The 14,520-nt window shown below is 45.5% G+C and overlaps 1 protein-coding gene across 1 annotated transcript in view; it reads left to right on the plus strand.

Annotated features, from left to right (window-relative positions):
* LOC140192273 (uncharacterized) overlaps window positions 1–10,120 on the plus strand; it is a 29,430-nt gene extending 19,310 nt beyond the window's left edge. The window contains exon 3 of the mRNA XM_072249939.1: window positions 4,576–10,120. Within this exon, the coding sequence (XP_072106040.1) occupies window positions 4,576–5,611 (1,036 nt within the window). The 3' untranslated portion in view covers window positions 5,612–10,120. The remainder of the gene's footprint in view (window positions 1–4,575) is intronic.
* The last annotated feature ends 4,400 nt before the right edge of the window (window positions 10,121–14,520 follow it).

Below are 14,520 nucleotides of genomic sequence, written 5' to 3' on the forward strand. Positions count from 1 at the left end.
GATTTTTGTGCACACTGGTCATTACCAATTAGAAGGGACATTGGTGGGAAGGTGGGGAGACCTCCAGTGTCCCTGATGCCCTCACCTGCAACAGGGGTTCCCAACCTTTTTTGCACCGCAGACTGGTTTATTATTGACAATACTCTTGTGGACCGGCCGACTGGGGGTGGGGTGGGGTGGAGTTACCAAGGGACAAGGATAGCAGTCAAATAAGTTGTGTTTACTCTGAGAAAGACTACAATGACCATGAAGCCTTGCACGGGCACTTGTGTGTGCATGCGTGTACGTACCGATTTTTTTTCTACAAATTGTTTTTGGCGATTCTGTTCAGTGAAACTACACTGTACATACATTATTTCTACTTTACATAGGCTGGGTATTTATCGTATCATTCCAGCTTTTACTTTATATTACTGTTATATAGTGATAAGTCAATTATAAGTCACTTGTAAGTCATCATAACATTTTAAGTAACGTTTGGATATTAAACACACAGCACATATTTTCCCCGTATGAACATATAAAATCATTGCAACACACCAATATCGCTGAATCAATGGGAGCCCTGGGCTTGTTTCCCTGCAACAAGACGGTGCCATCGAGGGGTGATGGGAGACAGCGATATTCGAAGGGGGTTCCTTATGTCCAGTCTATTCCACAATTTAGTTTAAATTGCATTCATTGCAGAAAACCCCGCTTTGCAGAGATATGTTGGAAATGGAATCAACGTTTTTCGTGCTTTCGTGGCTATCCCAAGATATTCAGCCTTGACTTTGATCCGGAATGCCGGCAGAGATGTTATGTCAAACGTACTTTTCAGCCCACCGTCATTTGCAAGCTCGAGGAGTCGATCTTCTTCCCGTGCTGACATGGATGACGTGTGCGGTTTGACCTCTCATGCGTTCAAGTTCAGCAGAGCAGTGGGCATGATAGAGAATGAGGAAGCGTTCAGCTGACTCATATCGCCAAATCATATCGTTGCCTCGCGGCCCGGTACCGGTCCATGGCCCGGTGGCTCGGGACCACTGACCTACAAGATGTGCATCCAGCTGCAGCTTGTAACCCTGCACTTTAAGGAGATGGAACTTGAGATGGATGAATTCTGGATCATCCAGGAGTTGGAGGGGGTGATAGATATGACATGAAGAGAGGTGAGTTACACCCAAGGTGCAGGACACAGGAAACTGGGTGAGAGTCAGGAAGGGGAATGAGGTTAAATAGCCATCGCAGAGTACTCTTGATGCTATCCCGCACAACAACAGGTAGACCACTTTAGAAACTGCTCGGGGTCGGGAAATTACCTGGCAGAGGAAAGTCAAAGCGGTGACAAGGGATTTGTTAGTTCAGGAATTTAAACTAGCAGAGGTCTAATATTCTATTGGTAAGTTTGGCTTGTGCGAGAGTGGGGAGTCGGGGGTGTTGGTTAAACACAGTTGGAAAGAAACTGTTCCCAAATCTGGCCGTACGAGTCTTCAAGCTCCTGAACCTTCTCCTGGAGGGAAGAGGGACGAAAAGTGTGTTGGCTGGGTGGGTCGTGTCCTTGATTATCCTGGCAGCACTGCTCCGACAGTGTGCGGTGTAAAGTGAGTCCAAGGACGGAAGATTGGTTTGTGTGATGCGCTGCGCCGTGTTCACGATCTTCTGCAGCTCCTTTCGGTCTTATGGATGTTATGTTGACTTGTAGAAGACATTGGTGAGGCCTAATTTGGAGTCTTGTGTGCAGTTGTGGTCACCTACCTACAGGAAAGATGTAAAAGAGGTTGAAAGAGTTCAGAAAAAATTCACAAGGATGTTGCCAGGTCTGGAGGACTTGGGTTATTGGGAAAGATTGAACAGATCAGGACTTTATTGCTTGGAATGTGGAAGATTGAGGGGAGATTTGATTGTGACAGAGGTGCATAGATAGGGTAAATGCAAGCTGGCTTTCTCCCCTGGGATTGGGTGGGCTACAACCAGAGGCCATGGGTCAAGGGTGAAAGGTGAAAGGGTAGGGGAACATGAGGAGAAACGTCTTCACACAGACCGTCATCCAGGTGTGGAATGAGCAGCCAGCACGCCCGGTGCCTGCAAGCTCAAGTTGAACATTTCAGAGGTTTGTACAGGTACCTGGATGGTAGGGGTATGGCAGTAGAAAGTTTAAGTAGCTCGGCACCAACCAGATGGGCCAAAGGGCCTGTTTCTGTATTGTATTATTCTATGACTGTGACAAGAACCTGAAATACTACAAAAACTTACTTTAATTCCTTTTACTAGCTGTGCGGACCAACCATTCATCTCAGCAGGAATTGTTTATATGGTGTTAAAACTGTGGCAGTTAATAATACATAAAAGAAAAGTTAATAATACATAAAAGAAAATTCCAGCTGCACGTTAACAAAGGCTATTCGTGTGGGAGTGTTTCAGTTACTGTGGGGCCAGGCACCCATGCAGCTCAGTGGGAAGAGGGAATAATACCAATGGAGAGAGTCAAACTGAGCCAGGTCACAGATTGGGGATGGTAGAAACATAGAAAAAAACACTACCCCACAACACGGGCTCTCTGGCCCACAAAGCTGTGCCGAATATGTCCATACCTGAGAAATTACCTCTAATTTTCTGAGCTCCATATACCTGTCCAGGGGTCTCTTAAAAGGCCCTATTGTATCCACCTCTGCCACCGTTGCCAGCAGCCCATTCCACACACTCAGCACTCTCTGCGTAATAAAACTTACCCCTCACATCTCCTCTGAACCCATTCTCATAGAGACAGGAAGAACATGAGAGAATTTGATGGTCATTCCAGATACCATCACTGTGCGCAGTTAGAAGATGATTTCTTGCTCTAACTTGGGTTGAACTTCACTGTAACAGCGTGATGCCAGATCACACCTTGACAGCTCAAGTGATCTCATCTGAAATGTTGTCCTGCACCCATTGATGGATTTTGTAAATCTTTTTACAGGTTAAAAATGACAGGGAATTTGTCTACGGGAATCTTGAACACAACACGCTAGTTTTGCTGTCTCTGTCCAGATATTTAAGAAGTGGAGCAAGGGATTCACTCGATCATCTGACTGACTGGCATGCTCGTCATTTTACACAGGGAGGAACCCATTCACCTGCTCAGACAGTGGGAATGGATTCAGTCAGTAATCTCAACTGAAGGTACATCAGCAAGTTCACACTGTGCAACTCCATTCCCTGTTAGTGTTTGCTCTTTTGTTTGCCCTCTCTTTGGCTTTCATGTTGGCTTTGGCTTCTCATTTCAGCCACGGTTGTGTCCTCCTGCCTTCCCAATGCTTCCATTTCTTTGGAATGTATCGATCACTTAGCTCCTGAATTGCTCCCAGAAACTCCAGCCATTGCTGCTCAGTTGTCACTCCGACCTTTTCCTTTCCAAACAAGTTTGGCCAGCTTCTCCGTCATGGAAACATGGAGAAGTTCAGTTCTGAAACAGGCTATTTGGCCCATCTATTCAATGCCAAAAAAACACGCTCACGACCATTTCAGTAAAGAGATTTTCCAAATGTTCCCGTTAAATTTTCACCCATGGCCTCCAGTTGTCATCCCACCCAACCTCAGTGGAAAGAGCTGCTTGCATTTACCCTATCTATACCCTTATAATTTTGTATACTTCGAACAAATCTTCAATATATAATTTCCTTGTTTATGTTTAGAGCCTTTTTTAGGGGTATAGGATGATGAGGGGCATTGATTGTGTGGATAGCCAGAGGTTTTCTGCCAGGGCTGAAATGGCTAACACAAGGGGGCAGAGTTTTAAGGTATTTGGAAATAGATACCGAGGGGATGTCAGGGGTAAGTTTTTTACACAGCGAGTGGTGGGTGCGTGGAATGCACTGCCAGGTATTTGTGTGAGAGTGTTTCAGTTACTGTGGGGCCAGGCACCCATGCAGCTCAGTGGGAAGAGGGAATAATACCAATGGAGAGAGTCAGACTGAGCAGGTCACAGATTGGAGATGGCAGAAATTCCCCATTCTTACAGAGATAGGAAGAGCATCAGAGAATTTGATGGTCATTACAGATACCAGCACTGTGCCCAGTGAGAAGATGATTTCTCTCTCCAGCTTGGGTTGAACTTCACAGTAACAGTGTGATGCCAGATCACACCTTGACAACTCAATTCATCTCTTCTGAAACGTTGTCGTACATCCATTGATGGATTTTGTAAATATTTTTACAGGTTAAACACGACAAGGAATTTGTCTACAGCAATCTTGAGCACAACACGCCAGTTTTGCTGTCTCTGTCCAGATACTTAAGAAGAGGAGCAAGGGATTCACTCTATCATCCTTCCTGCTCAGACTGTGGGGAGGGGTTCACTCGATCATCTGACTGACTGGCACGCCTGTCATTTTACACAGGGGAGAGGCCATTCATCTGCTCAGACTGTGGGAATGGATTCAGTCGGTCATCTCAACTGAAGGTACATCAGCAAGTTCACACTGGGACGAGGCCCTTCACTTGTTCTGTGTGTGAGAAGGGATTTAGTCGGTCTTCCCACCTGTGGACACACCAGTCAGTTCACACTGGGCAGATGTTGGTAATCTGCTGAATTTGTGGGGAAGGATTCACTAGGTCATCTGACCTAATGGCTCACCAGCGAGTTCACACTGGAGAGCAGCTGTTCACCTGCTCAGACTGTGGGAAGGGATTCACTCGGTCATCCGCCCTACTGAGACACCAGTCAGTTCACACCGGGGAGCGGCCGTTCACCTGCCCGGACTGTGGGAAGGGATTTACTTGCTCATCTAAACTGAAGCTACATCAGAGAGTTCACACTGGAGAGAGGCCATTCACTTGCTCAGACTGTGGGAAGGGATTCAGTTCGTCATCTCAACTGAAGATACATCAGCGATTTCACACTGGGGAGCGGCCGTTCACCTGCTCGGACTGTGGGAAGGGATTCACTTCGTCATCTGAACTGAAGGGACATCAGCGATTTCACACCGGTGAGAAGCCGTTCACCTGCTCAGACTGTGGGAAGGGATTCACTCGGTCATCCGACCTACTGGTACACACGTCAGTTCATACTGGGGAGAGGCCGTTCAAATGCTCAGACTGTGGGAAGGGATTCACTCAGTCATCTAAACTGAAGGTACATCAGAGAGTTCACACTGGGGAGAGGCCATTCACCTGCTCAGTGTGTGGGAAGGGGTTCACTTGGTCATCCAACCTAAAGGCACACCAGCGAGTTCACACAGGGGAGCTGCCGTTCACCTGCTTGGACTGTGGGAAGGGATTCACTTACTCATTTCATCTGAAGGGACATCAGCAAGTTCACACTGGGGAGAGGCCGTTCACCTGCTCAGACTGTGGGAAGGGATTCAGTCGGTCATCCCACCTACTTGTACACAAGTCAGTTCACACTGGGGAGAGGCCGTTCACCTGCTCAGTGTGTGGGAAGGGATTCACTCAGTCATCTCAACTGAAGGGACACCAGTCAGTTCACACTGGGGAGAGGCCGTTCACCTGCTCAGAATGTGGGAAGGGATTCACTCGGTCATTCCACCTACTGAGACACCAGCGACTTCACACTGGGGAGAGGCCATTCACCTGTTCAGACATTGGGAAGAGAATCTCTCAGCCAAATCAACCAAATGTGCATCACTGAGTTCACACTGGGGAGAGGCCGTTCACCTGCTGTGAATGTGGGAAGCGATTCACTCAGTCATCTAACCTTATGTAACTCTCGCTTCAGCTAGCAGATTAATATAGGGGGTGATAGCCCCCCTGCCCGGCCAAACTTAAGAAATCTCGTTTGGGTGGATGCTGCGTGATGTGTCCCCTGTTACAAATCAGTACCCGGAAATAATAAACAGTACACAATATATGATTAAACGATTGAGCTTTATAATTCTTACTTTGACTGAGGCTGAGGAACTGGTGTAGGGGGCAGGGTTTCAGATTTCAGGATCATTGGGATCTCTTCTGGGGCAGGTGGGACCTGTACAAGAGAGATGGGTTATACCTGAACTACAAGGGGACCAATATCGTTTCAGGGAGGTTTGTTAGTACTATTGGGGAGGCTTTAAACTAGATTTGCAGGGGGATGGGAACCAGAGTGCCGGAGCTGACAGTGTGGCTGGGGTGAAAATAAATTATGTTAAGAGTTCAATCAAATCCGCTGATAGAAAGGTTGTGAGTGGTGGTAAAAATCTTCTGAGGTGTATATATTTCAATGCTAGGAGTATTGCGGGGAAGGCGGATGAGTTGAGGACGTGGATTGACACATGGAATTACGATGTTATAGCAATTAGTGAAACTTGGCTACAGGAGGGGCAGGACTGGCAGCTTAATATTCCAGGGTTCCAATGTTTCAGATGTGATCGAGGCAGAGGAATGAAAGGTGGGAGAGTAGCATTGCTTGTTAGGGAAAATATTACAGCAGTGCTCAGGCAGGACAGATTAGAGGGCTTGTCTACAGAGCAGGGTTCCCTTGTGGCCATTCCCCTGAACAACAAGTAAACAAGGATACTGTTGGGCTGGGGGGGAAATGACTTACTTGGGACTAGCTGCAGTAGCCGGATGTCTAGCACTGAGTCTGGCTCTGCAGTGCAGAAGGGAGGGTGGAAAAAGAGGAGAGCGATAGTGATAGGGGACTCGATAGTTAGAGGTGCAGATAGAAGGTTCTGTGGTCGTGACAGAGAATCCAGGATGGTTTGTTGCCTCCCAGGTGCCAGGGTCAAGGATGTCTCTGATTGATTGCATGACATTCTGAAGTGGGAGGGTGATCAGCCAGATGTCGTGATGCACATCGGTACCAATGACATAGCAAGAAAGAGTGAGGAGGTCCTGGAGAGTGAGTATAGAGAGCTTGGTAGGAAGTTGAAAAGCAGGACCTCAAGGGTGGTAATCTCAGGATTGCTACCTGTGCCAGGTGCCAGTGAGGGTAGGAATAGGATGCTCTGGAGGAGGAACAAGTGGCTGAGGAACTGGTGTAGGGGGCAGGGTTTCAGATTGCAGGATCATTGGGATCTCTTCTGGGGCAGGTGGGACCTGTACAAGAGAGACGGGTTACACCTGAACTACAAGGGGACCGGTATCCTTGCGGGGAGGTTTGTTAGTGCTATTGGGGAGGGTTTAAGCTCGATTTGCAGGGGGATGGGAACCAGAGTGCCAGAGCAGATAGTGGAGCGGGGGTGAAAATAAATGATGTTAAAAGCTCATGCAAAGCCACAATTAGAAGGGTTGTGAATGGTGGAAACAATCTTCTGAGGTGTGTCTATTTCAATGCAAGGAGTATTGTGGGGAAGGCAGACGAGCTGAGGGCATGGATTGACACATGGAATGACGACATTATAGCAAGTAGTGAAACTTGGCTGCAAGAGGGATAGGACTGGCAGCTTAATGTTCCAGGGTTCCGATGTTTCAGACGTGATAGAGGCAGAGGAATGAAAGGTGGTGGGGGGTGCAGGTGGTAGCATTGCTAGTCAGGAAAATGTTACAGCAGTGCTCAGGCAGGACAGATTAGAGGGCTTGTCTATTGAGGCCATATGGGTGGAGCTGGGAAACAAGAAAGGTATGGCCACATAAATGGGGTTGTATTATAGACCACCCAATAGTCAACGAGAATTGGAGGAGCATATCTGCAGAGAGATAGACAACTGCAGGAAGCAAAAATTAGTGATAGTAGGGGATTTTAATTTTCCACATACTGATTGGGTCTCCCATACTGTTAAAGGTCTAGACAGGTTAGAGCTTGTAATATGTGTTCTGGAAAGTTTTCTAAATCAATATATGGAGGTACCAACTAGAGAGGATGCAATATTAGATCTCCCATTCGGAAATGAGTTAGGACTGGCGACGGAAGTGTGTGTAGGGGAGCACCTTGGTTCCAGTGATCGTAACGCCAGTAGTTTCAACTTGATCATGAATAACGATAGATCTGGTACTCGGTTTGAGATTCTAAACTGGAAAAAGGCGAAATTTGAAGAAATGAGAAAGGATCCAAAAAGCATGGATTGGGACAGTTTGTTCTCTGGCAAGGGTGTGATTGGTAAGTGGGAAGCTTTCAAAGGAGAAAGTTTTGAGAGTGCAGAGTTTGTATGATCCTGTCAGGATTAAAGGCAAAGTGAATAGGAATAAGGAACCTTGGTTCTCAAGGGATATTGGAGCTCTGATAAAGAAGAAGAGAGAGTTGTATGACATGTATAGGAAACAGGGAGCAAATAAGGTGCTAGAGGGGTATAAAAAGTGCGAAAAAAATCTTAAGAAAGAAATCAGGAGGGCTAAAAGAAGACATGAGGTTGTTTTGGCAGTCAAGGTGAAGGATAATCCAAAGAGCTTTTACAGGTATATTAAGAGTGAAAGGATTGTAAGGGATAAAATTGGTCCTCTTGAAGATCAGAGTGGTCGGCTATGTGTGAAGCCAAAAGAAATGGGGGAGATCTTAAATGGGTTTTTTGCGTCTGTATTTACTAAGGAAACTGGCATGAAGTCTATGGAATTAAGGGAACCAGGTAGTGAGATCATGGAAACTGTACAGATTGAAAAGGAGGGGGTGCTTGCTATCTTGAGGCAAATTAGAGTGGATAAATCCCCAGAACCTGACAGGGTATTCCCTCGGATCTTGAAGGAGACTAGTGTTGAAATTACAGGGGCCCTGCCAGATATATTTAAAATGTCGGTATCTACGGGTGAGGTGCTGGAGGATTGGAGGATGGCTCATGTTGTTCCGTTGTTTAAAAAAGGATCTAAAAGTAATCTGGAAAGTTATAGGCCGGTAAGTTTGACGTCGGTAGTAGGTAAGTTATTGGAAGGAGTACTAAAAGATAGGATCTACAAGTATTTGGATACACAGGGACATAATATGGAGAGTCAACATGGCTTTGTGCATGGTAGGTCATGTTTAACCAATCTGTTTTTCGAGGAGGTTACCAGGAAAGTGGATGAAGGGAAGGCAGTGGATATTGTCTACATGGACTTCAGTAAGGCCTTTGACGAGGTCCCACATGGGAGGTTAGTTAGGAAAATTCAGTCGCTAGGTATACATGGACAGGTGGTAAATTAGATTAAACATTGGCTCAATGGAAGAAGCCAGAGTGTGGTAGTAGAGGATTGCTTCTCTGAGTGGTGGCCTGTGACTAGTGGTGTGCCACAGGGATCAGTGCTGGGTCCATTGTTATTTGTCATCTATATCAATGATCTGGATGATAATGTGGTAAATTGGTCCGGGTGCAGGTTAGTGGGACTAGGCAGAAAAATGGTTCAGCAGAGCCAAGAAGGGCATTCTGTGTGGTAGTGTTCTATGGTTCTATATGGTTAGTGAAGTAAACAAAAAAAAAAGGGCCCACTCTCTCCATTCGCATCTTCTCATTTCTCCCCAACAAAAGAACACGAAAATCCCTCTTCCAGACTCACAAGAAAGAACATTTCTCTCACTGGATGACCCCGCACTCCAAAACCCTGTTATCTCCAGTCATAACCTAAACATTGCTGCTACAGAGAAACCATTACCTCAGCAGTGAAACACTGCACAGAGGCCGTTACATTAGCAGTGAAACCTGACAGCGTGTTACACTTGTGACACACTACCGTGTTCACACTGGGGAGAAAGTTTGATTAAGCTGCTTGCTGGATATTTGTCCATCCCCGTTGCTGAATGCAATTTCGAGAGTGACTGTCGGTGCTGAACTCTGCAATTATTGCTGGTGCTCACCACACCCAGTTCTGCACCCTGGTCACTGGGCACGGGAGGAGTTTCTTCTGCTGCATATTCACCTTTAATGGGGCTGGAGTTTAATATTCTGGATCTGAGACAAATAAATCAGTTCTATTTTAAACTCTGTCTCCAGTACTTAGTGAATTTATAACACACCTAGTGTACAGTAGAGAGTCAACTCAGGCCAGCTGGACCCTGCCAGTGATTCAGTTCCACAACAGTCCTTTGAAATCCTGCCCTGTTGTTCATCTCTCACTCTCCCTGTGGTGATGGGTTCCAAACAGTCACCACTCTGTGGGTGAAGAGGTTTTGCTTGAATTCTCTGCAGACTGAAGTCGTCGAGCTGACTGCAGTTCTGTCTGAGATGTTCTTTGCCCCTCTAATCTCTGGGCTGAGGAAGAATGACATTGGTAGTTAACCTCCTTATTCAGGGCTCATTTCCACATTGTGGGTCACTTTCCCTGCTTGTATAGGGTTGTTAGAAAACACCACTGTCCTCTAAAGACTGAAAGCAGAATGGGAAACTATCAGTTGGATGTTCAACGGAGCAGAGTCGGAAACCAGAGGCGGGTCTGCACAGGGCAGAGTTTGGGGCTCTGGACGATGGTCGGGGTAAGAATGTATGATGAGGAGAAGGGAATCAGCAGCGGGGCGTGGCAACGAATGACAGAGTAGCAACATTTGGAAGCTGATTGACAGGGAATATAATTCGGTTGTCTGACTGATGACACAAGCAATGCCCGTGGTGAGGTGCTCCACTTCGAGGAACATGTGTGTGTTGGGAATAGTTTTATCTATTGAGGGAGTTGTTCCTGCTTGTTTATCCTGTGATATTATATCCAGATGGTTATTTGAGATTGTCCTGTCTGTAATAATTTATTGATTATCATATGAAATGTGAGATTCTGTCCCGAACTGGATCAGGTTTGAATTTATGGTGCCTTAATGAAGTTATGGTGGTCATTCATGAGTTTGTATTTTAAAGCAAGATTTTGGTGACTGATATTTGCCATTTCATTGTGCCTTCATAAGTAATCAGATTGATTCAAACTGCTGGATCCTGGAATGTGTTGGATTGTGTCTGGTTTCTCGGCATTTGCTGGATTTATTGCCTTGTTTGTTTGTATTGTATGTATTTTTGATTTTTTTTTTCCTTTGTTTAAACACCTTGTCCTGTATTTCTGCAAGGAACCCCTCTGTTTCTGGGAAGAGGTCTCCAACTCTCAGTCAGGTGCTCGATGCTTCCTTGTCACCATCTCGTCTGCTCAGATCATTGGGATCTCTCCCATGAAGGGTCATACTCATTCCACTGGTTAATGTTTTCTTCCATAGTGATGATTCATTTCTCTGAGTTGGCCTCTCATTGAAGTTTTCTGGCCTGTACTTCTTATCATGATTGCAGAAACACACATGGAGTGCTGAATCCTCTTCATTTTTGATGAAAATATATACATAGAAGTTTTATCTGACTGTTGTGTTTTTTTTCATGTGTGTTATTTCTCTTCCTCCTTCTGTCCAAGGTAGTGGTAATCTAAATGGGTTTGAGTGTAAATAGTCTTTTCTAAAGTTGTTATTTATCTTTGTAAATTTTACTGATTGAAATGGGACCAAGGTATTTTTATATTAAAAAAAGTTAATGTCGGTTTTGATGAAAGTATTTATTGCCTTTGTTGTATTTGTTAACAATTGAGCTCTGGTTGGCAGGTTTTTTTAAGCTTTGAACTAAATTTTGTCAAAGGTTTTCCCTATTTTGCACTACTTTCTATTTTCCTTGTTGATATTCCAGATATGTGGGTATCAAGATTCCAGATGAAGGGTCTTGGCCCGAAATGATGATTCCCATCCATAGATGCTGCCTGACATGCTGAGCTCCTCCAGCACTTTGTGTGTAGTTCTCTAGATTTCTAGCATCTGCAGATCCACTTGTTTCCCAGATACGTTTCTTGAAAGAACAAGCTGGTATTGGGGTTGTGTGGGTCTGTTTGTAAAATATTAAATAACATCATTAGAAAGAGGTGGCATAGGGTTGGAAGGTGTAGAACCTGTGGGTAGAATTAAGGAACAGCAAATGTAAAAAAAATCCCTGATGGGAATTGTATAGAGACTCCCAAACAGTAGTGAGTATGTGGTCCACAAGTTACAATGGGAGATAGAAAATGTGTGCCAAAAGGGCAATGTTACAATAGTCATGGGGGATTGTCATGCAGGTGATTAGGAAAGTTAGGATAGTGCTGATCTCAAGAGGAGGAATTCCTAGAATGCCTACAAGATGCTTTTTTAGAGCAGCTCGTGATTGAGCCCACTTGGGGATCAGCTATTCTGGATTGGGTGTTGTAATGAACCAGAATTAATTAGGTCTCTTAAGTTCAAAGAACCCTTAGGGGCAAGTGATCTTAATATGATCAAATTCACCCTGACATTAGAGAAGGAGAAGCTAAAGTCAGGTGTGGAATAAAGAGAATTAGAGAGGCATGACAGCAGAATTGGTCAAACTGGTTTGAGAAGAATACGGGCAGGGATGAAACAGAGCAGCAATGGCTGGAATTTCTGGAAGCAATTCGGAAAGCACAGGATAGACACATCACAGAGAGGAAGTAATATTCTGAAGGTAAGGTAACAAAACTGTGACTGATATGAGAAACCAAAAAACAACATAAAAACCAAAGAGAGGGCATGGAGCAAAAATTACTGGGAAGTTAGAGGATTGGGAAGCTTTTAAAAACCAACAGAATGCAACTAAAATAATTAAGGAAAAGATGGAATACATAGGTGAGCGAGCCAGTAATATTAAAGAGGATGCCAAATTTTTCTTCAGGTACATATGGTGTAAAAGAGAGGTGGAAACCACTGGGAAATGATGCTGGAGAGGTATTAATGGGGTGGGGGTGCAAGGTGAACTGATGAACTGAATAAGTATTGTACATCACTCTTATCTGTCGGAGACACTGGCAGGAATATGAAAGTCCCAGATGTCAGTGGTCAGAATGTGTAAAGTTACGTTACTCGGGAGAAGTTTCTTGGGAAACAGAGATGGTCTGAAGGTAAATAGATCACCTGGACCAGATGGTGAACACACCAGAGATCTGAAAGAAGTGGCTGAAGGGATGTGGAGCCATTAGCAATCATCTTTCGAGATCTTACCCCCACTACCCGAAATCTCCTCTCCTCACCCACCCTCCCAACTCCAGTCCTGTCCCCGCTTGCAGGGCAACAGTCTGCCGGTGTTTGCCCCCCAATGTGGTGAATCGCCACCACCGTGGGCTCAGACATTTCCACAGATGAGCCCCTCCTGTCCCCACCGGGACAAACATCCTGTCCGCCCCCTCTCTCACCGTCTTCATCCTCTCCCTCCCCGGGGAACCGGCATCAAACCGACGGGCCGAGCGGTCTCCTCCTACCTCTCAGCGACACATCAGACTCCGGCCGCAGGAGACGCTTCACAAACGCCCCAACTTCCCTCGGAGGGAAATGGAAATAAATCAGAAAGCGGACATTTACTTTGGGGTTTGTTCCTCTTTGAGAAGAGATGTCAGCGGGGTAACGCCCTCTCGGCTGGTCCGCCTCCGCTATTGGGCGTAATCAGTGATTGACATCGCTTCGGGCCAATCACTACAGCGCAGCGGAGGTGAGGGGTGGAGGGGTCTCGTGGTCGGTAGCTCAGCCGTTAAACTGCCTCAGCACGAGCGCAGCAGCGCGTGTGTGACGTCGATACGCGCGAGGGGAACCATGTGTGACGTCAGGCGGGTGGTGGAGCGCTGGTATTTAAAAACACCTGAATGGACATTTCTTATGATTTCAGTGGGACAACAACATTAATCTCGGGTTTCATCACTGAATCCAGTGTTGTGAGATGTAAAGTCCCCTGTTATGTGTCCGGCTGTGCCGTGTTGTTGGTGGAGTGGGCAGCGTGGTGTTTGTCTCGATTCGGGTCACAACACCAGAATTGCCAGCGGGGTCCACACACAGTGTATTGGTGACCAGAAAACCTCCCGTCCCTGCAGTCTCTGTCTCCTGGTAAACTCAACACCCTGACAATGTGGACCATAGACACCCCTTCCTCTCAGAGTCAGGGAATCATTCAGACAGTGATCAAAGAGAGGAATTATATTTATTGGTCATTAAAGTTCACCCAGATTCGTTTGGACGGATTTGATGTGGAGTTCGGGGGTCACAGTGAAAGGGCCGGACGGCCGAACTCTCTCCGTTGTCCAAACATCCTTCCAGGTGAGATTTTGATCTTTGCTCCATTATCTCTCTTGGGTAATCTTCGTAAAAGCGGAGATCAGTTTCCATAAATCTAAAAACTCTCTGTTTTCTTGCTTGTCGCATTATTTGATCTTTAATTTTAAAGTGATGAAAGCAAACCAGAACAGATCTTGGTTTATGAGAATCCTTCAATTTCGAAGTAAATGCCTTGTGTGCCCTTTCTATAGCAGGCGGCTTTGATAGAATGGTAGGAAATAAAGTGTGGAAAAGCTTACCAAAGTAAGTCGTAAATCTCCATCTTCAGCTCCTTCCTGCAGCCCAACAGTTCGTATATTCTTTCGGCGAGCCCTAGTTTCCAGGTCTATAATCTTATTTTGTTATCTTTGCAAATGAGTTGTAGCTTCAGGCAACTTCTGCTTAGTTATCTTCAATTCCTCTTCATGTGTAATAACTTGAGTTTCCAGGTCTTTATGTTTTCCCAGAAATGACTTCATTTCATTACTATTCTTTTCCAGTGGATCTTTAAATCATCCATTCTGATTCTTAATTGAATTCAGTGTCCGAACGATATCTTCAGCCCACGATGGCATTTCATCAGATCTTTGCTTTTGCACCTTTCCTTTCCCATTACCTTTATCACTAGGTTCAGGTAA

The sequence above is a fragment of the Mobula birostris genome, unplaced genomic scaffold, assembly GCF_030028105.1.
Source record: "Mobula birostris isolate sMobBir1 unplaced genomic scaffold, sMobBir1.hap1 scaffold_1003, whole genome shotgun sequence".
In the NCBI taxonomy this organism is placed as follows: domain Eukaryota; kingdom Metazoa; phylum Chordata; class Chondrichthyes; order Myliobatiformes; family Myliobatidae; genus Mobula; species Mobula birostris.